At 34.8% G+C, this 27,357-nt stretch overlaps 1 protein-coding gene across 4 annotated transcripts; it reads left to right on the forward strand.

Annotated features, from left to right (window-relative positions):
- The first annotated feature begins 16,491 nt into the window (after positions 1 to 16,491).
- Positions 16,492 to 26,593, forward strand: LOC147391336 (uncharacterized). Of its 4 annotated transcripts, none has more exons than XM_086460139.1 (3): positions 16,492 to 16,610; positions 20,474 to 20,854; positions 25,007 to 26,593. In XM_086460139.1, the coding sequence occupies exon 3, from the start codon at positions 25,395 to 25,397 to the stop codon at positions 26,301 to 26,303; it is 909 nt and encodes a 302-aa protein (XP_086316265.1). In that variant the 5' UTR covers positions 16,492 to 16,610; positions 20,474 to 20,854; positions 25,007 to 25,394; the 3' UTR covers positions 26,304 to 26,593. The 4 variants fall into 4 exon arrangements, with proteins under 4 accessions (XP_086316265.1, XP_086316267.1, XP_086316266.1 ...); XM_086460141.1 differs by having other exon boundaries at positions 16,502 to 16,610; positions 20,468 to 20,854; XM_086460140.1 differs by lacking the exon at positions 16,492 to 16,610 and adding an exon at positions 16,617 to 16,829.
- Positions 26,594 to 27,357: the final 764 nt, after the last annotated feature.

Raw genomic sequence — 27,357 nt, forward strand, 5'->3', positions numbered from 1 at the left:
ATATTGTGCAGCTTGATTTTGCTCTAAGAGAATCAAAATCTAGGACAACCCACCCCCTTCACTCGATTTTTTTTTCCTGAAAAGTGCACTTCACTTGGATCCATCAACTGGGAATGCACCCTCGAATGAGCAACCACAATCTGCTGGGTGGTGCAATGGAAATGTCAATGGTGAGGCAAAAATGAATTCGCATTAGATCCATAGCTCAGTCAGTTTGATGATCAGACAGAAAATTTGTCAAATTGGTTGGATCAATTTATAATATTAAAGAATTATGTAGGGGTGATATTTTTCTTAATTTTGTTTTGTTTTATTTTATTTTTATAAAAAGGGAATATATTAAATGTGTATCATTGAGGTTTGGAAAATAAATAAATAAAAGGATTTGATTATTAAAGAAGTATTAGCATTAGAAATGCTTAATAGTGAACTTGTCTAGTAATCAAGGAAATTGTTTGATATAAGCTAGAGTTCGTAGCACTGTCCATGGGCCTTTGAGAAATAAAAGTCCTGTTTTTACAAACTTGTATAGACCCTTTAGGCCACCATTGATTGCATTTATGTACAAAATTATGTATCGTGTACGATACAAGGTTATGCCCGTTATAACATGGGGGTGATGAGCCTTAATGGCATTTACAATCAACTGGACAAATACCACGAAGATAACGATTTAAGGGTTTGTGAGATGGCCAAGATCATACATTATAAAGCGAAGGTTTTGAGTTCGAATCCCACCTTAGGGGCCACCCTTATAGATTTGTCCCAAAAATTACCTGGTGGGTATTGGGGAGGGAATTACACTTGTCCCGAGGATTAGTTAGGTGCTCTAAGAGGTCTGGATACCTTGGTCCATAGTATGACTGTGGAGGATATTTTTTGTGGCGCACGAGATAGCAACACCTGATACCAAAGTTTCGATTCAGCACACCTTAAATCTAAATTTGAGGTAAAAGTGCACCAAGGCCCAATGAACAAGTAGTGGAGTATTTCTGTCTCAAATTACAAACGATAATTCGGACTCGGAAAAACAGTTAAGACACTCTGTAAATATGGCGAATGACTAAAGATTTGAATCCCAAGAGATCAAGGAATTGTGATGAAATAAGATATGATTTGATTCGAAATGCCTGGGATCATCCTTGATTGAAGGAAGACGTCCCTAAATCAAGGAATGAACATAAACACATTCCAAACCAAGTACATACTAACTCGGACCACAATTCCTAAAAATGATTACTTAGTAGAGCAATGTAGGGAATTAGGATTTCACTCTTATAAATACTGGGGGAGAGGCCCTAAAAAGTTAGGTTTTCTTTGGTACACAAAAACTTTGCTACTTTTTACTAAATATGACTAAGGCATCGGAGAAACTGTGTTGCAGGCATACCGGGAGCTCAAAAATTGTAGATATGAAGTTGCAAAGAAGAATCTCGAGGTAGTGCAAGAAATTGCATCTATACCATTTCCACACAAAATAAAAAGTCTATTTGAATCAGGGACCAGAAATTCTTGATCTTTTAACAGATTAATTTTTAACCCAATTGACCATAGGGATTTGTAAAGGTTGATATACACATGTGAAAGTGCCCTCGATCCGCGGGGTGCGCGGATCCACTTTTGACCCTTGAGTTTGGGAGTTGCCACCTAGTTATTACGGTCTAGGAACCAAACTGACTCTAAAATGGATAAAAAACTAATCTACTACAGAAAAAATTGAATCCGGGGATCACATTACGGGGTTGGAAGGTGTTAGGCACCAACCCCGCCCGACCAATGCCGGTCTCTACTTATCCCGAATATAACTGCATCGCTAATGAAAAAACCTAGATAAAAAAATAACAAAAACCTTACCTTCGATCTGCAATGGTTTTATTCCCTCAGATCTGGTGAAAATGCTCCTTGTACCGTACTCCTTGCTTCGTTCTGTCTCCGGATCTGATTTCTGATCTTCGAGATAAGGTATCTCCTTCTTGGATCTGGGTGCTTTGAATTTGTTGTGGATTTTGAGATGTTTTTGAAAGACTTTTAGGTGTTTTTTAGACTAAAATCAAAGTATGGGTGTTACGTAAGGAGTTGGGGCTTCAAAATTAGGATTTTGGGGAGGTTGTGGAGGTTTCTTCACCTACTTTTTCTAGGATTTTTTCTTTGATACGAAAATAGGATGTGGAAGCTCCTTTTTATAAAGTTTTTTAGAAGCATTAGGGTTTGATTAGGGTTTTTTTCAGAGTTTTAATTAAGGTTTGGACTTTGGTCTTATGAGATGGACTTAGTCTTTAGGATTTTAATTCAGGGTTTTGACTTTAGTCTTATGAGATTGACTTGATTAGTTTAGATTAGGGTTTTGATTTAGGGTTTTGAATTTAGTCTTATGAGATTGACTTGATTAGTTTAGGTTAGGGTTTTGACTTTAGTCTTATGAGATTGACTTTAATACTTTGACTTTAGTCTTTCTTGGTTGGCTTTTAATATCTTGACTTTAGTCTTACTTGATTGACTTAAAGATTGACTTTAGTCTTACTTGATTGACTTTAATGTTTCACTTTATATTATTTAATGATTTGTTTATTAATTTCGAAAATTTTAATTATTAAAGTTATAAAATTATCATTTTGCCCTCGGAGAGGATTTTTTTACGTTTTAAGTCGTTTTTCAATGTTTCATGATGTTTTGGAATCAGTTTTTCGTAAGAAATTCAATGGGAATGTTGGTTTTTGTCATTTATGAAATTTTTTGTGTCAAATGGTCGTGAATTTTATGAGGGGTATTTTTGTAATTTTGTCGAATTTTGTGAAAATTGGTGAAGTGGTTTATTTGGTTTCGATTTATTATTTTATGTGTTTTGAATGGATTTTCCTAAGCGTAACGTAGGTTATAGGGTTGTTTTGATGTTAGGGGTATTTTGATAATTTGATCATTTTTAATGGTTTTTATCGTGAAGCTTCTTTTTGGTTTGCGAGATGATGATTTCTATGTTTCTGGGGTCGTATTTTCCTAGCGTAGCATGATTTTTAAAGTTTTGTCAGTTCGAGATACCTCATCTGAATTTCTGAAACATATCTGGTAACAAAATAAAGTATTGGAATAGACATCCATCATTGGGAACCATTGCGATCGGATTGACGAGTTGATTAATCAGGCGAGTGCAAAAATGGGGTGTCTACAGATGCCCCTCTTTGGTAGAGGGTTGAAGTAAACTAGATAGCAAATCTATTTTGTTAGATAGTGCGATATCCGAATGTCAAAGCTAATGACAGTTCATTTTGCAGCCTGATTTAGCAATTCGTCGGGGTGTTCGGATCCTTGAGGGTAAAACTCTCCCCGAACTAAAAAAAAAATTTCAGGTCCTTGAGCGCGAGCTCTCACTGGCAGTGTCAGATCCTTGAATTTTAGAAAATTCTCCTTGACTGATGTAACAACTGTGCAAGTGTGTGGACTTAAAATCTGAGATAGATTTCAAAGAATTTGAGTAAAATCTGAACACCAAATGAATATAAATTGAGCTAAGCTTAGCATAAACCGAGTATAATTTCGAGAAACCCTCGGCGGTATCTGAGCATAGTTCCGAGAAAACCCTCGGCGGCATAATTCCGAGAAAACCTTGGCGGTAATTGAGCATAATTCCGAGAAAACCCTTGGCGGCATCTGAGCATAATTCCGAGAAAACCCTTGGCGGTAACTGAGCATAATTCTGAGAAAACCCTCAACAGCATCTGAGCATAATTCCAAGAAAACCCTCAGCGGTATCTAAGCATAATTCCCAGAAAACCCTCGGCGACATCTGAGCATAATTCCAAGAAAACCCTTGGCGGCATCTGACCATAATTTCGAGAAAACCCTCGGCGGCATCTGAGCGTAATTCCAAGAAAACCCTTGGCGGTATCTGAGCATAGTTCCAAGAAAACCCTTGGCGGCAACTGAGCATAGTTCCAAGAAAACCCTTGGCGGCAATTGAGCATAATTCCGAGAAAAACCCTTGGCGGCATCTGAGCATAATTTCGAGAAAAACCCTCGGTGGTAACTGAGCATAGTTCCGAGAAAACCCTCGGCGGCATCTGAACATAATTCCAAGAAAACCCTTGGCGGCATCTGAGTATAATTCCGAGAAAACCCTCGGTGGTAACTGAGCATAATTTCGAGAAAACCCTCGGCGGTAACTGAGCATAATTCCAAGAAAACCCTTGGCAGTATCTGAGCATAATTCCAAGAAAACCCTCGGCAGCATCTGAACATAATTCCAAGAAAACCCTTGGCGGTATCTGAGCATAGTTCCAAGAAAATCCTTGGCGGGAACTGAGCATAATTCCAAGAAAACCCTCGGCGGCATCTGAACATAATTCCAAGAAAACCCTTGGCGGCATCTGAGTATAATTCCGAGAAAACCCTCGGTGGTAACTGAGCATAATTCCGAGAAAACCCTCGGCGGTAACTGAGCATAATTCCAAGAAAACCTTTGGCAGTATCTGAGCATAATTCCAAGAAAACCCTCGGCAGCATCTGAGCATAATTCCAAGAAAACCCTTGGCGGCATCTGAACATAATTTCGAGAAAACCCTCGGCGGCATCTGGCTGAGTAAAACTGAGAATGAAGGAATAAATCTGGGAAAGAATAAATGAAATCTGAAAAAGAGGGGTTGAATCTGGAAATGAATAGATCTAGGACAGAATGGATGCCCCATCTCCTATGTGAGATCCAAAATGCATTTGTTTGAACCTTACGAGTTTTTCGAAAAATTGTTATCAAGAGGGTAACCTTAACTTTGGGGTTCCCATTACCTTTAAGGATTAACATTGCTCAAAAACAAAATGTTCCTAGTTTGACAATAAGCATGGCATTGAAGATAATTGAACGCATCATTAAAAAATGCCCCTATCATAAGGGGGGAAATTACATATTTAAAAGAAAAAGAAAATGCCCCTAGTATGAAGGTTTAAAATATTTGATTACCACAAGCGCAATAAAGATCCAACTTTTAATTTTGATTAATTTTATTGAATATTTTGAGTCTGGCTCAAGAGAACAAAATATTTCCTTTTGAGACTCATCATAGAATTCACCCTTCTCTCCTTTGGTTCACTTGGGGAAGTAAGAATTTTCAGATCAATTGAATTTTCAGATCAATCGTAGACAAGATACTTGTGGCTTCCGAGTCTATGCCTGGTTTAAGCTAACTATTGACCTTGATTATTCGGACTTCTGATGTTTCAGCTCGGACCGCTCTCAGTTTGGGATTTTCTTTTATTTTTCTTGTCGCTCTAACTTTTGCCTAGATCACCTTTTCAGGTTTTCAATCTAGCGAGCTTGCTCTAACTTTTGCCTAGATCGTCTTTTCAGGTTTTCAATCTAGCGAGCTCTTTCTTTTTTCTTGGCTTTGATTGTTTGACAATGGTTGAGATGAGCTCATTCTCAAGAACATTAATTGTGCAACCATTAGATAAATTCGGATTTTCTGTGAATTAGGAAAATACAATCCGAACTTGCATCGATGATATCTAAGGTTCCTGATAACGAAATCGAGTGAACTCAAGTTCTAAATTAATCTACTCGATGAGATCTACATTTTATTAATAGATGCCCAGACTTAGTTCTCACTAGAATGTTCTATAAAAACGTTTTAACATTGTTGTCCCGACCTTCATTCATAAACAATTCCAGATTTACAGATTGAACTTGCATCGATGATATCTAAGGCTTCCGATAACGAAATTGAGTGAACTCAGATTTTAAATTAATTTACTCGATGAGATATACGTTTTATTAAAGGTTCCCAGACTTAATTATCACTAGAATATTCTGTAAAAACATTTTAACATTGCTGTCCCAACCTTCATTCAACAACAATTTCAGATTTACAGATTGAGCTTGCATCGATGATATCTAAGGCTTCCGATAATGAAATTGTGTGAACTCAGGTTCTAAATTAATCTACTCGATGAGCTCTACGTTTTATTAAGAGGTTCCTAGACTACATTCTCACTAGAATGTTTTGTAAAAATGTTTTAACATTACTGTCCCAACCTTCATCATTCCATCATTTTCATATGTCAATTTGAATATTTCATTATTTAGGGGTCATCAAAAAGTGATCCTTAATTGGGAAAAAAAATGCAATACCCAAAATCATCTACAATCAAGTCACAAAAATAAATAAACAGAAAAAAATAAATAAAATAAATCGAACTAAATAATAAAAAAAACTAGGTCATCTTGGCAATGCTCCCATACTCGGGATTTTTCAAGTTTGATCCTCAATAGTCCCCAGTGGAGTCGTCACTGAAAGTGCCCTCGATCCATGGGGTGCGCGGATTCGCTTTTGACCCTTGAGGTTTGGGAGTCGCCACCTAGTTATTACGGTCTAGGAACCAAACTGACTCTAAAATGGATAAAAAAGTAATCTACTACAGAAAAAACTGAATCTGGGGATCACATTACGGGGTTGGAAAGTGTTAGGCACCAACCCCGCCCGGCCAATGCCGGTCTCTACTTATCCCGAATATAACTACATCGCTAATGACAAAACCTAGATAAAAAAATAACAAAAACCTTACCTTCGATCTGTAATGGTTCTATTCCCTCAGATCTGGTGAAAATGCTCCTTGTACCGTACTCCTTACTTCGTTTTGGCTCCGGATCTGATTTCTGATCTCCGAGGTAAGGTATCTCCTTCTTGGATCTGGGTGCTTTGAATTTGTTGTGGATTTTGGGATATTTTTAAAAGACTTTTAGGTATTTTTTATACTAAAATCAAAGCATGGGTGTTAGGTAAGGAGTTGGGACTTCAAAATTAGGGTTTTGGGGAGGTTGTGGAGGCTTTTTCACCTACTTTTTCTAGGATTTTTTCTTTGATACAAAAATAGGATGTGGAAACTCCTTTTTATAAAGTTTTTTAAAAGCATTAGGGTTTGATTAGGATTTTTTTTAGAGTTTTAATTAAGGTTTTGACTTTGGTCTTATGAGATGGACTTAGTCTTTAGGATTTTAATTTAGGGTTTTGACTTTAGTCTTATGAGATTGACTTGATTAGTTTAGATTAGGGTTTTGATTTAGGGTTTTGAATTTAGTCTTATGAGATTGACTTGATTAGTTTAGGTTAGGGTTTTTTGACTTTAGTCTTATGAGATTGACTTTAATACTTTGACTTTAGTCTTTCTTGGTTGGCTTTTAATATCTTGACTTTAGTCTTACTTGATTGACTTAAAGATTGACTTTAGTCTTACTTGATTGACTTTAATGTTTCACTTTATATTATTTAATGATTTGTTTATTAATTTCGAAAATTTTAATTATTAAAGTTGTAAAATTACCATTTTGCCCTCGGAGATGATTTTTTACATTTTAAGTCGTTTTTCAATGTTTCAGGATGTTTTGGAATCAGTTTTTCGTAAGAAATTCAATGGGAATGTTGGTTTTTTTCATTTATGAAATTTTTTGTGTCAAATGGTCGTGAATTTTATGAGGGGTATTTTTGTAATTTTGTCGAATTTTGTGAAAATTGGCGAAGTGGTGTATTTGATTTCGATTTATTGTTTTATGTGTTTTGAATGAATTTTCCTAAGCGTAACGTAGGTTTTAGGGTTGTTTTGATGTTAGGGATATTTTGATAATTTGGTCATTTTTAATGGTTTTTATCGTGAAACTTCTTTTTGGTTTACGAGATGATTTTTATGTTTTTGGGGTCGTATTTTCCTAGCGTAGCGTGATTTCTAAAGTTTTGTCAGTTCGAGATACCTCATCTGTATTTTTGAAATATATCTGGTAACAAAATAAAGTATTGGAATAGACATCTATTATTGGGAACCGTTGCGATCAGATTGACGAGTTGATTAATCAGGCAAGTGCAAAAATGGGTGTCTACAACATGAAAGAGAAAAAAAGAAGCTAAAATGGAGAAGCCACGGTTGTTGTTGTTTTGGGAGTTTAGGGTTCAATTCGGATGTTTGGTGTTGTACGGCTTGGGTTTGTATGAAGCTGGTGTTGGCCAACACCGTAGTTAACATTTTCTCTTATCTCTCTGCTATTTCAATAACGTTGATATTCTTGCGTTGGCCTCTACCAATTTAGTTGCCATAGGTTGTGGGTCTTCTAAGGTACTTATAGCTGGTGAAGATCGAAGGAAATATAGAGGCTTTTTAGGGTGTTTATATTTCTTTCATTTGGCCACCTGTGAGTACAAAAATCAAGTGTCTTTATATTGCTTACAAAAAAAATAAGATGCATGATGTTTTATTAGGTCTGATTCAATTATTTAAGGATGTCACACAATTTTTTTAAGATAAATAAAATTAAAGTAAGGTTCATCAAAACAGAGTTGGCATCAACACGAAATTGGGTTGGGTACGTCAACATAGAGCTACCATCAACATGGAGTTGGATTATGTGTTTTCTGAATTGAGGTTACATCAGCATGGTGTTGGAGTCAATGCGGAGCTGGCATGAACACGGAACTGGATTGTGTGTTCTTGAAATAAGATAGTTATATCAATGCATAACTAGCATTAACGCAGAGCTGCATATTTCTTTGGATGTCTTTTGAGTTGTTTCATCAATGCAGAGCTAGAATACTACTCTTAAGGTTTAAGAGATTTCATCAGCACAAAACTGGCATCAACTTGAAGCTGGAAAAGTTCTCTTAGAAGTATGATAAGAGAATTCATCAGCACGGAGCTGAGTATTTTTATAAAATACTTTCTCAACATGGAGCGGGAAAAATGTTTTGTAAAAGTATGTTCGTGTGAAGTCGGATACTATTTTTTGTGTTTGGGCTCTTGTGTCCCTTGTTTGGTTTTGAAAAGATGGGGACATGATCAAGATCATTTTTTATTCAAACTTTGTACAAGAAAGGGGCATAATCGAAGTCTCTTGTGGGTTGTTGACCTCGTTGGGGTCTGTTGTAGGTTGTTGACCTCTTTTGGTCATGTAGTGGGATTGTTGACCTCATTGAGGTCCGTAGTAGGATTGGTTGCGAATAATCAGCCTAAAACTTGAAGACCTTAAAACTTTGAATTAATAAACTTGAGTTGGGGTATTCGATGTGCCTTGTGGGAATCGTGGATCTAACTTAGGTCCAACAAAGGGCGAGTAGGCTCCTCGTCCCAACTTTATATCATTCAGAGCTTCGACTTAATCATGGGGTGATCATTTTCTTTAGGTTGTGTCCTTATTTTCAAATGGGCATCTTGCAACGTAAAAGCTCGACTTCGATCCCCTGTGACCCCTTGGGGCCTATTTAAGATTTTCCAAAAGGAATTGGCCCAATTTTATTTTGAAGTTAATTTTTTTTTTTTTTTTGAAAATTTTACGAGACTTTGAGGATTAAAATCCCCTTTTTTTGAATTGTTTTTGGGTGCCAATGGGCCACAAACTCGTGAATAATGTCATCCAAAATAGGAGCATGAGAGTTCCAATTTCTGGTCTGTGTTGTTACACCAAGATCATAACTTAAATCATTGGTAGGTGCTTTATGTACGAACTTAAGAATATTTCTTAAGTAGATGTTTTATGTACGAACTTAAGAATATTTCTTTAGTCCGTATTTTAAGCACAAACTCAATCGAGTCACTAAAGTCCGTGTTGTAAACATGGACCAGAAGCTTTCCTGTCCAAGTAGAACTATTTCTACTATTTGTTTTGGACAATGCCTTGTTCTAAGCCTCTATTATTTGGATTTTGAGGGACATTGCCTTTGGTTTTTGGCTGGGTAAAAAAAATGACATTTTTTTAAACCTGAAATGCATAACTTTAAAGCAATTAAACAATTTTCCCCTTTTACCTAAGGGAGTGAAGGGAGATCCTAAATCTACACAACTTGCCTTCGTAGGCTTCGAAACTTGCAAAATGTGAACATGGGATCGATACGTACTTGATTTTGAAAATCTTAGTGTCTTAAGTCTATTAATCATGTTTTAATGCATGCAGGCTCATAGGTGATTTTTCAGATTCCAATTTTTCAAATCTTGATATACATCGAAGTGTCCACATTTTAGGTTGGTGAATGGGGTAGATTTTTTCCCCCCTTCCATCCAAAATAACGATCTCGAGGACTTGAGAATACCAGCATATGGGGTTAATTTTTTAACAAGGAAGGGGGTAGTTGTGTAAGAGGTTGTGAAGTGCGTGTGCATTTTGAAAAGTGTATCGATCCTTACATATTGTTCGAAAGTAAAATAATAAAAAAAACTAGGAAAAATAAATAAACATTACATACATTCATCCACAAAAGAGAACAAAAATGAATAAGAAATATAACACACATTAATAGATAATAAAAACTATGAAATGAAAACATACATTTTTTTTTGAAAAAAATGATTGAATCAAAAAAGATTAAGCCTACGTATTCCCTAGTGTAATCGCCAACTGTAGCTATGCAATTTTTGAGTCCGATGATCACTACTACTTGGACTTTGAGTCGTCACCATTCATATTTTAGAAAAGGGTGTGAATGGACACTCTGAAAATAGTTTCGAAAAATCATTTTTTGTTAGTGATTCTCATACGGATAAATGATAATTATCTACCTAAGATCTAGATAAGGGGATCCATCTTAGGAAATAAGAAAGATGTTAGGCACTTTATTTCCTTCAACTTGGGTGGTAATCTTAGATTCAATCATTTTTTTAAACTAAAAAGGAAAATTGATAAAACCTGGTTTTCTACTCTCAAGTGCGAGGGAATTCAATTTTGACCTAGACCAATGAAGGCTTCCCAATTAAGGAAGGAACCGTATTATGATCCATGCCTTTGAACATATATTTTTTTTGTTTGAAAATTATGGATATATCGGTCAAGGGTCCATTTTCATAAGAAATGGATCCAATGCTTTAGTCTCAAAATTATTTTGTGGTTGGTGCAAATATGTAGGGATTTTGTAAAAAGTCTCTTTTGAAAATGTCTTCAATCCCTACACTTTCAATCAAGTCGAAGCCTAATTTACAGGGTATAGGTGAGGGTGTCCACTACATCCTAGGGTTGATCTAAAAACAAAAATAAAGAAGAGAGGAGAGAAGTAAAGTAGGAAAAATGGGAAGGAGGGAAGGGGGATTTTTTTTATTTCTTTATCCTGACTCTACTTTGTCTTGTTTCTTTATCTTTGATTTTTTCTTCTTTGAAGTATTTCTTGATCTTGAGTTGAATAGCTTGAAATGTAGAGTTTGATGGTTGATATGCTTTTAGGTTAAGAGTTGAGTAGGTTAGGGTGGTGAGTTGAGAGGTTTCTTTAGAGGTTGAGAGAAATGAGATATTGAGATGAGAGATGAAGCTTGAGATGAAGAGTTCAAGCATTGAGGGTTGTGAAAGAGAGGTGGGCTTTTATAGGTTTTTAATGGACTTTTTAGGGGTAGGATGGGATAAAAATGGAAAATGGCATGGGGTTTGTAAATGAGGTGTAAACAATTTGTAATTGGGGGAGAGAGTAAACTTGGTAAAAACAGGGTGAAAAAGGATTACTTGACCCCTATGGGTTGAATCTCTCAACCCATATGGGTTGAGTGTAAGGTGAAGTTAAGGGGTGTGAGTGTTGGTCATAAGAATGTTTATATAAGAGGGGTAGGTATTTTGATTTTGGAAAGGTGAAAGATACGGTGACATATGACAATAAAGTTGAGGAGTGTGGGTAAAGTGAGTTGATTAAGGAGAAGGGGTGTGAGAATTGCTTGTGATAAGAGTTGGGAAAAAATGATAGGGGTATGTTATGACATGGGGTGTGGATTAATTAACTTTTTGAGGAGGATGATGATGAGGTTGGATAGATTGATTTAGGGAGGTGGGTTGTGGTGACGACAAATGTCCATCTTGATGGTCATTGATTTTTTGTGGTCATTGTTTGAGATTATGGATATGATTTTGGGTGTGAGTAGGAGTTTATAATGGGCTTTTGTGTATGTTGGGCTTAGGATTTGGTCGGAATTGGTTTAGGTTAGAGTTGAGTTTATGTTGGAATTGGTTTAAAGTTGATTGGATAGGGTAACATTGAGATTTGATTGAGTTAGAGTTAAGGTATTTTTGGTGGGTTGGCAATGGGCTTAAAGCTTGATGGTGGGTTGGAATGAAGGAATTTAGGGTTTTGAGAGATTTTTTGAAGAAAGGGTTTTTGAAATGACCTTATAGGTTCATTGGAACGTTGGGCTTTTATTTGAATTGTAAAACAAACCTTTTGTGGGTTTGGGCCTTTAAGCTTTTTTAGTTTTAAAAATACTATTTTTGGGCCCTTTTTATACGGGGTCCGTTCAAATTGGGGTGTTTACAATTATATCCCTCCAAAGAAGAGGGATAACCAGAGTAACACAATCCAAAATTAGTAGTTCATTTTAAATATTTAAAAACATAGGAAATTGCATCTCAATAACCTTGACATGGATTACTTGTATATCTACTTAACTTACTAACAACATATGCAATTTCATATCTTATACAATGCATGTCATACGTTAAATTATCAATTACTTTAGCGTAGTCCAATTGGTTTACTGATCTACCTTTATTGTAAGAAAGCTTAATACTAGGATCATAAGAGTAGAAACCAGTTTACAATCAGCATGATCATATTTCTTAAGTATTTTTTCTACATAGTGAGATTGAGCTAATGTAACCATATTATCGTTTCTAATGAATTTAATTCCTAAAATCACATTATCTCTATCCAAATCTTTCATATCAAAACTGGAAGATAAAAATGATTTAACGTAGGCATGTCATCAACATATAAACATATAATAACACCATTGTTTCCATTAAATCTACTATAGGAGCTTATTTTAAATCATAAAGTGATTTAACTTTACATACTTTGTGTTCTTAACTAAGTATAATAAAACCTTCAAGTTGATCCATATAAATTTTTTCATCTGATTCTCCATTTAAAAATACAGTTTTCATATCCATTTGATGAATTTCTAATTTACAAACAAAAGCAAGAGAAATTAAAATACGAATAGTTGAAATTCTACCGACTCGAGCGTAAGTATCGAAAAAATCAATTCCTTTTCTTTAAAGAAATCCCTTAATCACTGATATGACCTTAAATTTATCTATTGGGCCATAGGCTCTTAATTTTATTTTGAAAATCCATTTACAACTAATGAATTTAGATCCCTTGGGTAAGTCAACTAATTTTCAAATCTTATTATACATTATTGATTCTATTTCATCATTTATTGCTTTTTTTCAAAATGCAGCATCTTGAGATTTCATAGCTTCTGAAAAAGATAAATGATCATTTTCTATATTAAGAACAATCATAGTTTCTTTGATTTATTTTGATCCAGATCCTTTTATTATATACATATAAAAATCAGATCCAAAATTATTTTCTTTTTTAATTCTTTTACTCCTTCTAATTTCAGATTTATCTACATTTTCAGAATTTATTACCAATTTTCTTTTAGATGAATTTTTAGAATTTTCATTTATCTTAGGAATTCTTGAAAAATAATTTTCATAAAATTTTGCATCTCTAGGTTCAATTATGTTGTTTTGACTAATTGCACCATTAATTTTAGTAACTAAAAACCTATAAGTTTTATTGTTTAAAGAATAACCTATAAAAATACATTCAAGAACATGATTCCCTAACTTAGGCCTTTTATGATCTGGGAGTCTAACAAGAACACGACACCCCCATACTTTAAAATATTTCAAATTTGACTTATTATTTTTTCAAAATTCATAAGGAGTAATATTAAAAAATTTAAAGAGAACTCTATTTAAAACACAACTAATACTTAAAAGGGATTTACTCCAAAATTCATAGTCAAATTAGAATTTAAAATCATTGCATTTACCATTTCAATTAATGTTCTATTTTGTTCTCTCAACAGTTCCATTCATGTGAGGAGAGTAAGGGGCAGTCAAATGATGTATTAACCCTATAGACTCACAAAAGTCATCAACTACATTCTCAATGTATTCGCCTCTATCAGATTTTAAAGTTTTAATTTTTAAAATTAAATGATTTTCTACTTCTTTATAAATTTTAAACTTAGCTAAAGCTTCATCTGCATGACTTAGAAGATAAACATAAGAATATTTTTGACTAATCACCTATAAAAGTTATAAAATACATTTTTCCACCTCTAGTTAAAATATTATTCATATCACAAATATCAAAATGTATGAGTACTAAAATCTTAGCATTTCTTTCAACACTCTTAAAAAGGTTTTGTAGTGATTTTAGCTTGTATATAGATTCTACATTTATCAAAAATAGTATTTTCAAGTTTAGGGATTAAACCTAATTTAGCCATAGAATTCATTATACCAATATTAACATGTCCTAACCTATCATGCCATAAAGAAAAATAGTCAACAATATAAACAGGAGAAAATATTTCATCATTGAATTAATTTTGAACATCCCATTACAAACATATCCCTTGCACACTAATACATCCCAGATCTCTAGAACATACAAAACATCATATGAGTTCAAGATCTTATCAGAAGAAAGCTTTAGATTTATTATCACAAATCCCATGATTTTTGCAGTGGATGCATTCCCCATGAAGAACTCCTGGTCGTCTGTCACCTCTTTGTAGTTAAAAAACGTTGACCTGTTGTTCGAAATATGCCTAGTGACACCCAAATCGATCCACCAATCTTTGTTACTTTTTACAGAATTGATTCAAAAATCATGGCGATGAACTTTTCTTTGATCATATCAACTTGAGATCCATTTTCTTTGTGCTTCTTGAATATTCTGCAATCTTTTTTAAAGTAATCGGGTTTGCCATAGTAGTAGCAATCACCTTTATTTTTATGCGGCTTATCTTTTTGAACTGTCTTATCGAACTTAAAATTGTATTTACCCTTTTTTCCTTTTCCATTTGGTTTAGACGTGCCTACCTCTACTATATGAGCCTTTGAAGTTAATTCAGAATGCTTATCCTTCTTGTCTTGAAGACGTAACTGTTTTTTGACTCGAAGATGGTGGTACAACTCCTCACAAGTGAGCTCTTCCCTTGTGTTTGAGGTCTTTGCAGTTGTCTTTCCAAGAAGGAAATAAGTTGTGGATAATAGAATAGTTGTTGAAAATATTATCCTTTTTTATATCTTTTTGAACCAATTGATTGATAATATACTGAAATTGGTGAACTTGATTGAGAATTAGTTTATTATCAATCATTTTAAAATTTTAAAATTGACTTATTAAGAAATTTTTGGTTCATGCATTTTCAATTTGAAATTTGGCTTTCAAAGTCTCCTAGAGTTCTTTTTGCAGAAGGTGTGTTTTGGTAAACATTGAACAACGAGTCCACAAATGTGATTTTTGCAGATGTGGTTGTCTTGTTCTTATTTTTGACGAAGACGAGCATAAGCTAGTTTTTCTTCTTCTGTCTCTTTAGGCTTTGGAGAATTTAAAACATAAACAACTCCAAGGGTTGTCAGGAGGAAGTGCATTTTTTGTTGTCATCTTCAGAAGTTGTTGTCATTGAAGTGTTCCAATTTGACGAAATCTTAACCCATGTTTTTCATATTTAAGGCCATTTGAATGGATGATAATAATGTTTTAAAATTGTTGGAAAAATTAAATGAAAGTTCTTGAATCTGATCTCTAGCGAGATGTTTCCGAAGAGTTGTGACTTTTCATGAACCAAGAAAATACCCATTGGAGTGTGATCAAACTCTAATGACTACTTATCAAGTTGTTTGACAAGCGGTCAAATTCCATTAACCAACAGTTCAATAGACATTTCTGTGGTCAAACCCCTTCGACCAACTTCCATGATGTTGATTTAACCCATTCGGTTCACCAAACAAAGTCCAACACCTGACGCACGTGTGCACAACACGAATAAGTAATCGTGACGGTGAGTCGCCGCTTAACAACGAAGTGTAACCTCTAAAACACATAACTAAATTAGTTATTTGAGAGATTTCATATAACCTCAAGGAGAGTATTCTATTTTTTCGACGTAGGACCATACGATTTTAGGAGATAAAATCCTAAGTCCACATGCTCTCTAAAATACAAAATATAAAAATACCCCTCAACATACAAAAAAAAATCCAATTTAATACAAAAACTTTAAAAATAAATAAACCTATAATTTTTTTTTTTATTAAATCTAATAAATATTTATTTTATTGAAATAATAATTAATATTAACACCACATTCTAGTGGCTATCTACTCTGATGTTAGATTGGATTAGATGTGATGTGCATGACTACTCGATTATCACACTATAATTCAATGGACAACTTTTATATAAAATCTAATTCCATGACAACTATACAAGTTTTGGAATAGATCTGGCCATGGCTCGATATTCTGCTTCTTCTCAAGATAATCACATTTAACTTCTAGGAAATTATTTTTAATCTATACCTCTTATAAATACCCTATATTTTTTCTACCCAAAAGATAATCCACCATCTTCGGCCACCCTAAAAATCGTATCTTTGGAAGATGAGGGTATGCAAGTCGTTTTACTAGGCTTTTAGGAAAGACCGACATCAAGGGGTTCAATATCACTAGTTTTTAAAACAAAGGGTAATATATCGAATATTGACTAAATTATGGAGGGGTGCCTCTAAATCACCCAAATAAAATGATAGAGACTACGGACCGAAACCAGTCTCTCTCGGAACTCTGGAAACTGATGCTTATTGAGGTTCGTTTATATGTGATTTCTACTCAAAATTTATCTTTCTCAAAGCTCTTCAATAATTACTGCCTTAGATTCTTTGAAATTTAACGATTTTCGATTCAAATCTCGAATTCCCAATAAAATTCCTGATTATTGCCATCTCCCAACAGTTCTATCTCGAATACATATTGTGTTGTAATATGTTCTACTGTTTTCGGTATTTATTCCCCCTTATATTTCTAGGTGAAGTTATATTATTGGTGATTTGTTTCGATTTCATTTTATTTTTCTTTTATTGGAGTTTTAGATTCTTCTTTTTAGCTCATTCTCTCTTCCTGTCTGGACTATTATTTTTTATTTTTGAATTTTGAGGGTTTCTTCAGATTTTAGGGTTTCATTGTTGTTTGTTATGGCATTACATGATTAATGCATGGATAAATGTTAGTGGATGTGCTCTCCTCCAGAAGAACTCTAGAAATAGGTAGGAATTAAAAACTATTATCACCTTTTGAATGCCCAATGGTTAATATCGTTAAGACTTACTTAATTTTTTTTTTTCTTTTAATTCCTTAGTATTAGTGGATGACTTAACTGCATTCCATGTACTTTGATGCATGTTGGGAAACTTCCTTATAGTCAGGGCATGCAACCGTAGGGACTAGTCCCATCTCAAAGGGTGTGAGGTACCCTCTGTTATCAAAAAGGAAAAAAAAGACTATGTCTGGTGCCGTTACTTGGGACCTTAAGTTGTTATGCACTCGCTTTGAGACGGTTGAGCTTGACAATACTAATGACACTTTCAAATTTACATCATGTATCATTTCTTTGCCACTATCAACCTCAAATAGAAAAGCTTTCAAATTGCATATCAAAATTACTAGAATCATACCTAATTGGTTGTTTTATATTGGGATTGCAAGAAGATATATGGGTAGGGGTTAAGATGTTCCCCCCACTGAGGTTCACCAGTCATTTTGCTGGCACAATGATCCGAAGTCAAGTGTCTTTTGAGGAACAAATTTGAATCTCATCGTTGTTGAGGGAAGTTTCCTTTCCCTTAAAATTGTTGACAAAGTTGAAATGGAATGAATTGAGGAGAAAGGGGCTATGCTTCAATTGCAGTGACAAATACACACGCGGGCACACGTGCAAGGCTTGTTAGGCTATAATAGGTGTAGAGATCTAAGAGCTGATGAGGGTACTAGACCCTTCCACCTATTGTGACAATTAGATAAATATTAGTAATATACCAGCATTCATGCACAATTTATACTCTTTTCCATCCGTGCCTTTCCTAGTAAAAAACACCACTCCCAAGTGATCACACAATCATCATATCAAGCTTGTTCCACATAGTAAGTCCATTATGTACAACCTTACAATATCCTTAATTTCATAAAAAAAGGTTAAAAGGATCATATAAAAGGTGCTACACACTAGAGTTATTCTCCCCGGTATGAGTGCATATTCTTCATTGGTAGGTTAAAAGAAAGATAGGACTTTTTACACATGTGCGTCGGTTATCGTGTCCTTAACCATATAATGAAAGACAAATTTTTTGATTGAAGTAGTAGATGTGTTGTTGGATGAATTCATGGGTACACATATATATCAAAATTAGATTTGAGGTCTGGGTACCACCAAACCCAAATTTGTCAGGAAGATATTCCCAAAATCACCTTTTGTATTCATGAAGTAAATTGGGATTTTTTGGTGATGTTGTTCGGCCTTCCTAATGCTCCAACTAATTTTTTAGGGCCTCATGAATCACATCTTTGAAGATGCTACTACTGTTCCAACCTCATATTTTGATGTTGATCATCATCAAAGCCTTCTCCTAAATATTTGGGGTTGGCTATCTTCTTATTTTTTATGATATATATTTAAAATTGAGGTAATTTTGAGATATCTCCAAATTTTCGTTGGGGCCTATGGAAGGAAAGTAACAAGAGAATTTTTTTATGGAAAAGACCTTTCTTTACAGGAAATTATCTTTAGCATTGTGGGCTCTTTGTTCTATTGGAGTAAGCAATTTCACGAGTTCAGGGGGTTTTTCTTTGAAGATTTCTTGTTTATGTGGGATTCTATGTGTAGAGGAGGATTTCCTCAGGTTTTTGTGGGGTTAGTTGGGTTGTTTTCTTTTTCTTTCTTCTTGGCCTTGGCCTTTGTTTGCTTTCCTTTTGTGAGGACTTCTGGTCCTCCCTTCAATAAAATTCTTTGGTTATAATTATTTATTAAAATTTTTTTTTTTTTTGAGATATCTCCAGATTTTCAAACTGATGATATGACCGCCTTGTCCACGGTCTTCCGTTAGAGACTGAGAAAAATGATTGCAAGGCCTTTCACCTTCAACATATTTCCATAAACCATTGATTCCTTCCCACAACTAGGGGTGAAAATTCTTACCTCCTCTTATGACCTCAAGATTTTCACTGTTATATATTCTCACTAAAAAGATCAAATAGGTGGAGTATTAACTAAAACTTTCATGAGGTTTGAGAATTCACCCATTTTTTCATGTTTCTTGCCTAAAAAAGAAAGGTGGTAGTAGACCAGCTGATTTAATTCAGTGCCAATGGCATGTCCAAGGTGGCTTCTCAAGCGATCCTTGGTCGTAGTATTGTTTGTCATCAAGACAAAGCCTCCACTGAAAGATTCAAGGTGGAGACATGACATATCATGTATGCTTTCTCAATCTTAACCCTTGAGGTCAAGTGTTTCTTATGGGGGGAGGGAGTGTCATGCCCTTGTATGACTCATGCACGGCCATGTGTGATATATGCACTCCATCAAGCTTCTCCAATATAAGAACTTGTGTTGCTTGTGTATTTATGTTACTCTCCTCCTAGTGAACTGTTGTTGGTAGATGGACTCTCTAACTAGATATTGGGAGAGTAAGTCTTGTGATCATATAGGTAGGATATTTCCACCAGAAGATCATCTTGAATATTTTGAAATATCCTCTAGGAAGAGGAGACTGACCTTCTCGAACTGGTTGTACATAATCAACGTCTTGTTAACATACACAGTCCATATCTTGTTGATGTCCTGTCTAGTGTTATTTTAATAAAGTTCTTCTATTCATCCCAGATTTTTACATGATCATAATGCAACTTTGGTATTGTTACACCATAGCAGACTCATCTCAGTATCCTCATTTCTTTTTGCTAGACAACTTAGTGATTTCTGTGATGCTTTTAGCAAAACTGAAAAACATTTTCGCGGGTTTAAATAGCATTAGATTTTGTTATATCCAGTAAGCACATTCCCTAAGTCAAATGGGTTTCATACGCTTAGAAAATTTTGGTTTCTATGGAGTGACACCACGCAATTTGATATTTTGAGCCCTGCAACCTAATACCTAATTGAGGAATGAGGTGTTATTAATACGAACACCATTTAACAATGACATGGGCATGCTAGCCGGTTTCCAACACAAATATGGGGTGTTTGATATAGTCCTGAAGCATACACATAATATGTTAGTTAAATTTCAAATATGAAATTTTTTATAATTAATATAAGGAAATAAAAAAATATATGAAAAGTTGACACAACCATTTTCATACTCCAGAGGAAAAAAATAAAAGTAGATTTATAAAAGGTAAAGGGATAATATCAAACAACGTAGTGTATGCAACCCTTTTTTCATTCATCAAAGAGTCATGAACCCTCTTTTAAAATACCTTTAGTTCAAAAAATCAATAGAACATTCATTGATGGGGCTTTTGGATTTAAAAAAATAAATATATGAAAAGCTTCTCATTTTTTTCTTTAAGTTTAGGGTTTTAGTGGAGCTTTTTTCATTTACTTGGCATGTAGGGGCTACATATGTCTTAAATAGTGCTTTTTCATTGTTTTGACTGCATGGGACTTGGAAGTTGTAGGTATGGGGAAGGATAGAAGATTCTTGTCTTGTTTCAGATAATTGAATTTCATGATGAATACAAGCAACTTAGAATCAAATTATGCTTCTCAAACAACGAATGCATCAAGCCAACCTTTGCCAGGAGCTGCAGTGCCAACCTTCCTTTTCCCGGAGCAGGGGTGCCAGCTTTTAATTATGCTATAGCTTTGCAGCAGCACCAGTTTCAACAGTCGCTAGTGAATCAACAGTTATTGGCACAGCAACAAGCAGTCGCTCATGCTGTAAGCATCAAAGCGGCTGCCGAACAGGCTGCAGCCCGTGCTGCTGAGATCAGCAAACTCTTGAAAGGCGAAACAGACAATTTACCTAAAGAGAAGTCTGAAGAAACATCCCCTAAAAAGTAACTATACCTTTTTTTCTTCTTTGTAATTATTTCATTCTGAACTCATTCAATTCTTGCCATTTGTTTGTTGTTTAAACTTGTGCATGGTAGGACCTACGCACTGCCTTCTATATATGTACTTTAAAAAAAAATAAAAAATTATGCTGGTTGTATTTCTTGTTTTCATGATATTTCCTCTACCTATATATTAGTGTGTTTGTTAACACATCGGAATTATGATATATTCAAATAACATCCCTATATTGAATAATGACTCTTGATTTTTTTTTTTTTTTGATAAGTACAAATTAATCAAAATTATGAAAAATGAGGTGACTCCCTTAAAGTACAAAAGACTAAATGACATAACAAGAAAAAAGTTTCAACAACAACATAAAAACTAAGCAAACAAGTACTCTCAAAGTTATAAAGAGCACAACTCATTCCATTAGCACACAAAGTCTTCAAAGGTCACTCCTTCAAACTCCTTGCTCAACTTGCGCCAAAAGAATAGTGATCCCAAAATATCCAAGATCACATCATGAGACAATTTCTCCTAACTTTGAAAGACTCATTTATTTCTCTCCTTTTGAAGACCCCAAAAAATTACACATGGGAGAATGGCCCAGTGATATATTCTCCTATTAAAGTATGCATTGTAACTCCATTCAAGGAAAAGAGGTCAAACAAAATTAGGGAAAATCCAATCCATACGGCAGAGTGAAATAAAATGGGCCCAAATCTTTGAAAACATAGGAACAATGGACCAAAATATGACACCTCGACTCTTCATTGCCTTGCAAAGAGAGCAAAAATTTGGAATTTGCAAGTCCCTCTTAATCAAGTTGTCCAAGGTTAGAATTTTCTCTAGAGATGCCAACCAAATGATAAAAAGGGATCTTGGATGGAAATAGGGGAAGACGAAATGGAAGGCTCAGAGAAAATGGGATTGAAAGGAGGCAACAAAGCTTTATGAAAAGAGTGCATAGAAAATCTTCTTTCCCTATTTTTGCTCTACTCTCTTCTATCTTCCTCTGACAACACAACATGCATAGAGTTGAGAATATCTACAAGAGAAGCCACCTCACCAACTCCTAATCATTGAGGTTTCTCCAAAGCTCCGATTCCACTTGAGGTCACTCCTGTTGCGAGTAAGATAGTCTTCTACAACATTGTCTTTTTTTTTTTTTGGAAAGATACTGCATAAAGGGAAGGAAATTGTTTTTAGATAAAGATGATCCTCTGCACCACCTGTCTTCTAAAAAACACACTTTATTTCCTTTCCCCACTCTAAATTTGATTCCCCTATTAAATTGTTGAGACACCTTAAGGACACCATTCCACAAGCTACAAGCCTACAGTCATAAGAAGACTTTGCCTCCTCACTCTCCCAAACCAAACCTTTTCTCCCCATACTTTGCTTTGATAATTCTTCTCCATAACTCCCTCTTTCTTCCCCAAACCGCCAACCTAGTTTGTTCTTTTCAAACCTCTAATTGCTAACCAAATATTTCTTTTTAGGGTAACAAATGATACTTTCTATTGTCCTCCTTGTTGTTCTATTTGTTTTATCCTAAAAATTGTGATATTAAACTTAGGAATTTGATCAAGCCAATGGGCATTCTTGCCACAGATTTTTGTATTTTGGCATGGCATGAGGGATTGGACATGATCTATGTGGTCCTTGGAGAACTGTTACGGCATGCTTCATGCCTATATAAGAGGAATCTGGGTATGGGTTGTTGATCATGGCTCTCAGGCCTGGCTAGCACTAATGTTCATGTTGGAAATCCTTTGAACTTTCTATGGTGTACTTCGTTTGCATGTTTTCTGTGTTCATAGCTTGAATACAATCTTCATGATCAACAATACATTGGCCATACAGAATAAAAAGCTGGAACAGATGCCGTGAAGGGTCTGCCCTTACCACCTTAATTGACTGTCAAATTAGGATGTCAAAACTGTCCAGTTCTTATTGGACCTGCAAAAATAACCACGAGCTTTTGAGGTTCGCTTGCTGGGGTGGCATCACTGGCTGAAATTTATACAATGAATACAACTAATATGTCACTAATACTTATCAGAAAAGATGAAAATTTACGCAACTAATATAGGTGCCACCTTGATAAGATTGTAAAGTCTGTCTGTGGTAGTACAATAAACCTGGGATCAAAAACCCGCCTTCACTCTTATATATTCAAATGAAAATAAAAAATCATTCAAATATAGTTTGATTGGTGATGATGAGCATTATTGTTCGTCTGTAGATTGATGTGCTGATTTGTTGCAGAACAAATAAAATTTCTCCTTTCTTGATTAGGCAAGCAAGGGGTCGAACCACAGGGAAAAGAGGAATGAAATCTAACCGTGGGTAAGTAACCAATTTAAAACAGTTTATGGTCGATTTGAAATACTAAGTTGGAAATCAGAAATAAAACTTTAAACAAAAATAAAATAAATCATTAGCGATACGGATTCCACCTAGAGTTTAGATTAAATCTATCAATTATTTCTAACTCTTACCTCTTTTATACTCAACCCAACGCACAATTTAATGTCATTGGGTTGGAAAATATATTTTTAAGCAAAAGAAGAAATATCCTAATCGCTTAAGGGTATGAAATTCCAATGACCAGAAATCTAGGTTAAGAACAGACCATCTAAGAATTTAACTCTAGCATGGAATGACAAGATTAAGCATTGCTGGTAAAAAAATAACAATCTTTAAGCAATGAGATATTTGAATCTAAAGCTAGGATCCTTTCAATCAAGAACTGAAATGCCCAACGGCAAACTATCTAATTTAAGCATAGCCCATCTTGAATCTGATTTATGTATGGTCTTCTAGCTTAAGCATGGTATGCATAGGGAAACCACTAATTTACCTTTGATCCACCGGAGTTAGATTAAACTATGAAAACGACCCATTAAAACAGTGAGAGCTAAAACAAAGGTATAAACTTGAAATAACAGTAAATAATCTGCTCTAGGCTTCCTCTACCTTTCTAATGGAGGGAGATTAACCTCCTGTCGTAGCAGAAACAAGAGAAGAAAACAAATTTATTGAAATGAAAGAGAATTACACTTCTGTTTTTCTCAAAACTAAAGCATAAAAGTAAACCTAAAAACTAGAACAGAAAAGAGGGAGAAGAACTATTTCTAAAACCGGGGATGTGATCTCTCTTTTGAGGACCAGAGGGGTCCTATTTATAGATATGTCTGACCTCAAATTAGGGTTTCTTCAAGATAAGGTTAAGGTTTCTATCCAAATTACACGTCAGAGACGTGTTTCAATTTTCAATGCCACTCTCTCTGCTTCCACTGCACCGTGGTCAACTGGTGGAGGTTGGCTTTGGTCTTTCATGCTTTTCCTTGGTTTGCCCTCCTGATTGCTTTGGGCTCTTGAGTTTTGGGCTTGGACTGGCAGATAACCTACAAAACTAAACCCACATGAGTTTAGGCTCTCCAAAAATCAGATAAAATATGCAATTATGCCCTATTTAATTAACTTATTAATGCAAACTAATTTAGACAGAAATGCAGGATTATTCTTAAAACCCTAAGTTTTAGATTAGAAGGTCTGTTAAGTGCCTTCATAATTAGGATGAATTTACACACGTCTGGCACTTATCAGTTATTGTGATTTCTAGAATCATATTGTGGTAAGAGTTCTACCTTTAGATCCAGTGTGATGGCCGTGGAATTAGAGAAAGATCCATTACTCTGTACTTTGTTAATGTTCAGGATTTCCCTAAATACTACAACCACTAAACTAAAATTCTGTTCTACCATCCTCACGTGTTGAGCGTTCCTGTTTTTAGAGGAGTCATTGGCAGCTAAATACGAGATTGAACTTCAAAGTATCTTAAGGATATGATAGACAAATATACTGAATGATACGGTAAGGAGTGGAATATAGTTCATGCATAAAAGGCCTTTATAGTTGAGATACACAATCTAGTTTCTCGTTTTGATTATTTAGCTGAAGCATCTACGACACTCCAACCCAACCTATGCCATGCAAATACTGATGCTTGTATTGGTTTTCGTTTTGTTTTTCCAATTTTACTAGAGATTAATGAGTTTAATTCCTTCTTTCTTAAAAAAAAAAAAAAACTTATCCCATTTAATCTACTTGGTTGACCCAAGACAAATCTCATCTTTGAACAGGGAAAAACCAGAATCTAAATCTCATTCCCAGTCTCCGTCTGCTCTATCTTCAAAATCAACCTCTAGATCTCCAATCAGGTACCGAAATAGACGCAAGGATCATAACGATTACTCACCAAGGGATCGCAGCAATTACAGGACTAGTAGGTATTCCAATTACTACACTCGTTATGATGATCATAGGGGGCATTCAAGATCAAGTTATAGAAGAGATGTAGATTGGTCTGGTGGCAGAAGTTATTCTTATTACCGTGGGAGATCTCCATCTAGATTCCGGTCCTCAAGGTATCATCGTTATGATTCTCATTCTCCTCAGCATCATCATGTTAGATCACCATCACTCAAGTCGGGGCGCAAGATATCTTCAAGGGTTACAAACAGGCACAATATGTCTAAAAGTCCCATTAATAGCAGCAGCAGTAGTCCAAGAAAACCAATCGTTAGAAGCATATCATCTTCGGAGAACAGTCCAAGTCCCAGTACTAGAAATCTTTTCGTGAAGGACAACAAAGTTAACAGGACTTCCCATTCTACAGAAGATTTTCTTTCTGATCTTAGTGATCAAGGCCAGAAGAACTATTCCAACAAGAAAACACAAAACAAAGATGCCGATAAATATGTAGCTGGAGAGAGACATCAATCCAAGGAACCCACACATAAGAGCTTGAAGTTGAACATAGCTGAACATGAACTGCCACCCAATGATCGAGGGAATGGTTCAGATGTCATTACTGTGGAGGAGGATATTGATGAGACCAATCAATCCACAAAAGGAGGGACCCGTAATCATGATCTAGATTTAGGTGGACATCAAGATATTCCTGGAGAATGTGCTATCTATCCTTTGCCCGAAGCTAATGAAAGTAAAGATGGGAAAGAGATGGTTTTTAATTCCGAGCATGTTTCAATGACTCCAAACATGTCCCAATTTCGAGAAAAAGGATGTAAACTGAGGGCAAGGTCAAAGGAGAGGAGACGAAAACATAGCAAAAGAGACCATAAAAGGCGCCAAAGAGTAGAGTCTGAAGAAGAAGATGATCATAGGAAGAAATGCCTTAAAGAGGGGAAACTTAGAAGGCATGAGACAAAGGGTCATAAAAGGCATCACAAAACTCACAATGAAAGGAAGAGGAGGAAAAGGAAGCATCGAGATATGTCATCATCTAGTTCATCTGATGATTGCTCTTCTTCTGATGATTTGAACAAAAAAAACTACTGCACTGTACCCAACAAGGGATCAATGGGTTCTAGTAAAAAGAGGAGAAGCTCTCCGCATGCTTCTACTAGTTCAAGCTAGCAATGAACACCATTTTGGAAGTTTGGATGAACCAAAATGGTACTCTTTGTCCGATAGATGTTAATTACTCTGTTTTTTTCCCCTCATCTGTGAGTCAATTGTGTCAATGTTTACAATAAGAGCTTTTTTATTTATTGTTTTGCTTTTGCAAGCAAATGTTATGTTGTGGATTTGTTAGAGAAACAGATTCATCCCCTTAGAAGAAATAGCATTTTCGGGTAATACATCAATTCTACTTTGTTTTGTGTATTTAAGTAATATTAAGTAGGTTTTTGTTGTTGTTGTATGTTTATATAATAATGGATTCCTTTTTATTCATAGTAATTTCATCTTTACAACGTACAAATCTTATTTACAGTACTCTCAAAAGCAAGTTAACAAATATGAAATCCCATCAATTAATTCTGTTTAAGTTCTCAATCATGTGGTTGACTGATTCCCCTTTAGTTTAGTTCTATAGAGTTAAAACTGATAAACCATCTACACAGAATAATCACATTTATCATGTTATTTAGATTTTTAGAATTTTGTGTTGGACTTTGAAAAGGCTATCTATATGACTCTGTGTTCCATATAGTAGGATCAAGCCTCACTTTTTTCTAATAATAAAAAGATATTAATAAATATAAAAATGTCAAAAATATGATTAATTTTTTTTATAAGTTTAATTAAATATGAAAAATGACTATTAAATCAAGAAAAAAAAGAACACTCAGATTACATTAGTGCAAAACCTGGTTACACATATAATAAGAATGATTGCATATGTATCATTTATTTAATTTGTTCTATATATTTTAGCTGGAACTTGAAAAGGCTGGCTACATACATCTATCTACGAATCAAGCCTTTCGTAGTTCTATTTAAATATATTCTTATAAGTCATTAGATATCACAAAAATATGGGATAGATAAATTTAATTGACTATCTGAAATGTGTTCTTTCCACAAAACAAAAAACACTAATACTGCTTGTCTGCAAAAACTTATTACCCAGAAAAATAAAATAATCACATATATCAATTTAATTAGATTATTATCTTTTAATTGAATA

The sequence above is a fragment of the Akebia trifoliata genome, chromosome 11 (assembly GCF_017979445.1).
Source record: "Akebia trifoliata isolate Shusen 1 chromosome 11, ASM1797944v1, whole genome shotgun sequence".
In the NCBI taxonomy this organism is placed as follows: Eukaryota; Viridiplantae; Streptophyta; class Magnoliopsida; order Ranunculales; family Lardizabalaceae; genus Akebia; species Akebia trifoliata.

Excerpts from the sequence above, each read along its gene's own strand:
- LOC147391336 (XM_086460139.1), top strand. The coding sequence starts at position 25,395 with ATGTCTAAAAGTCCCATTAATAGCAGCAGCAGTAGTCCAAGAAAACCA.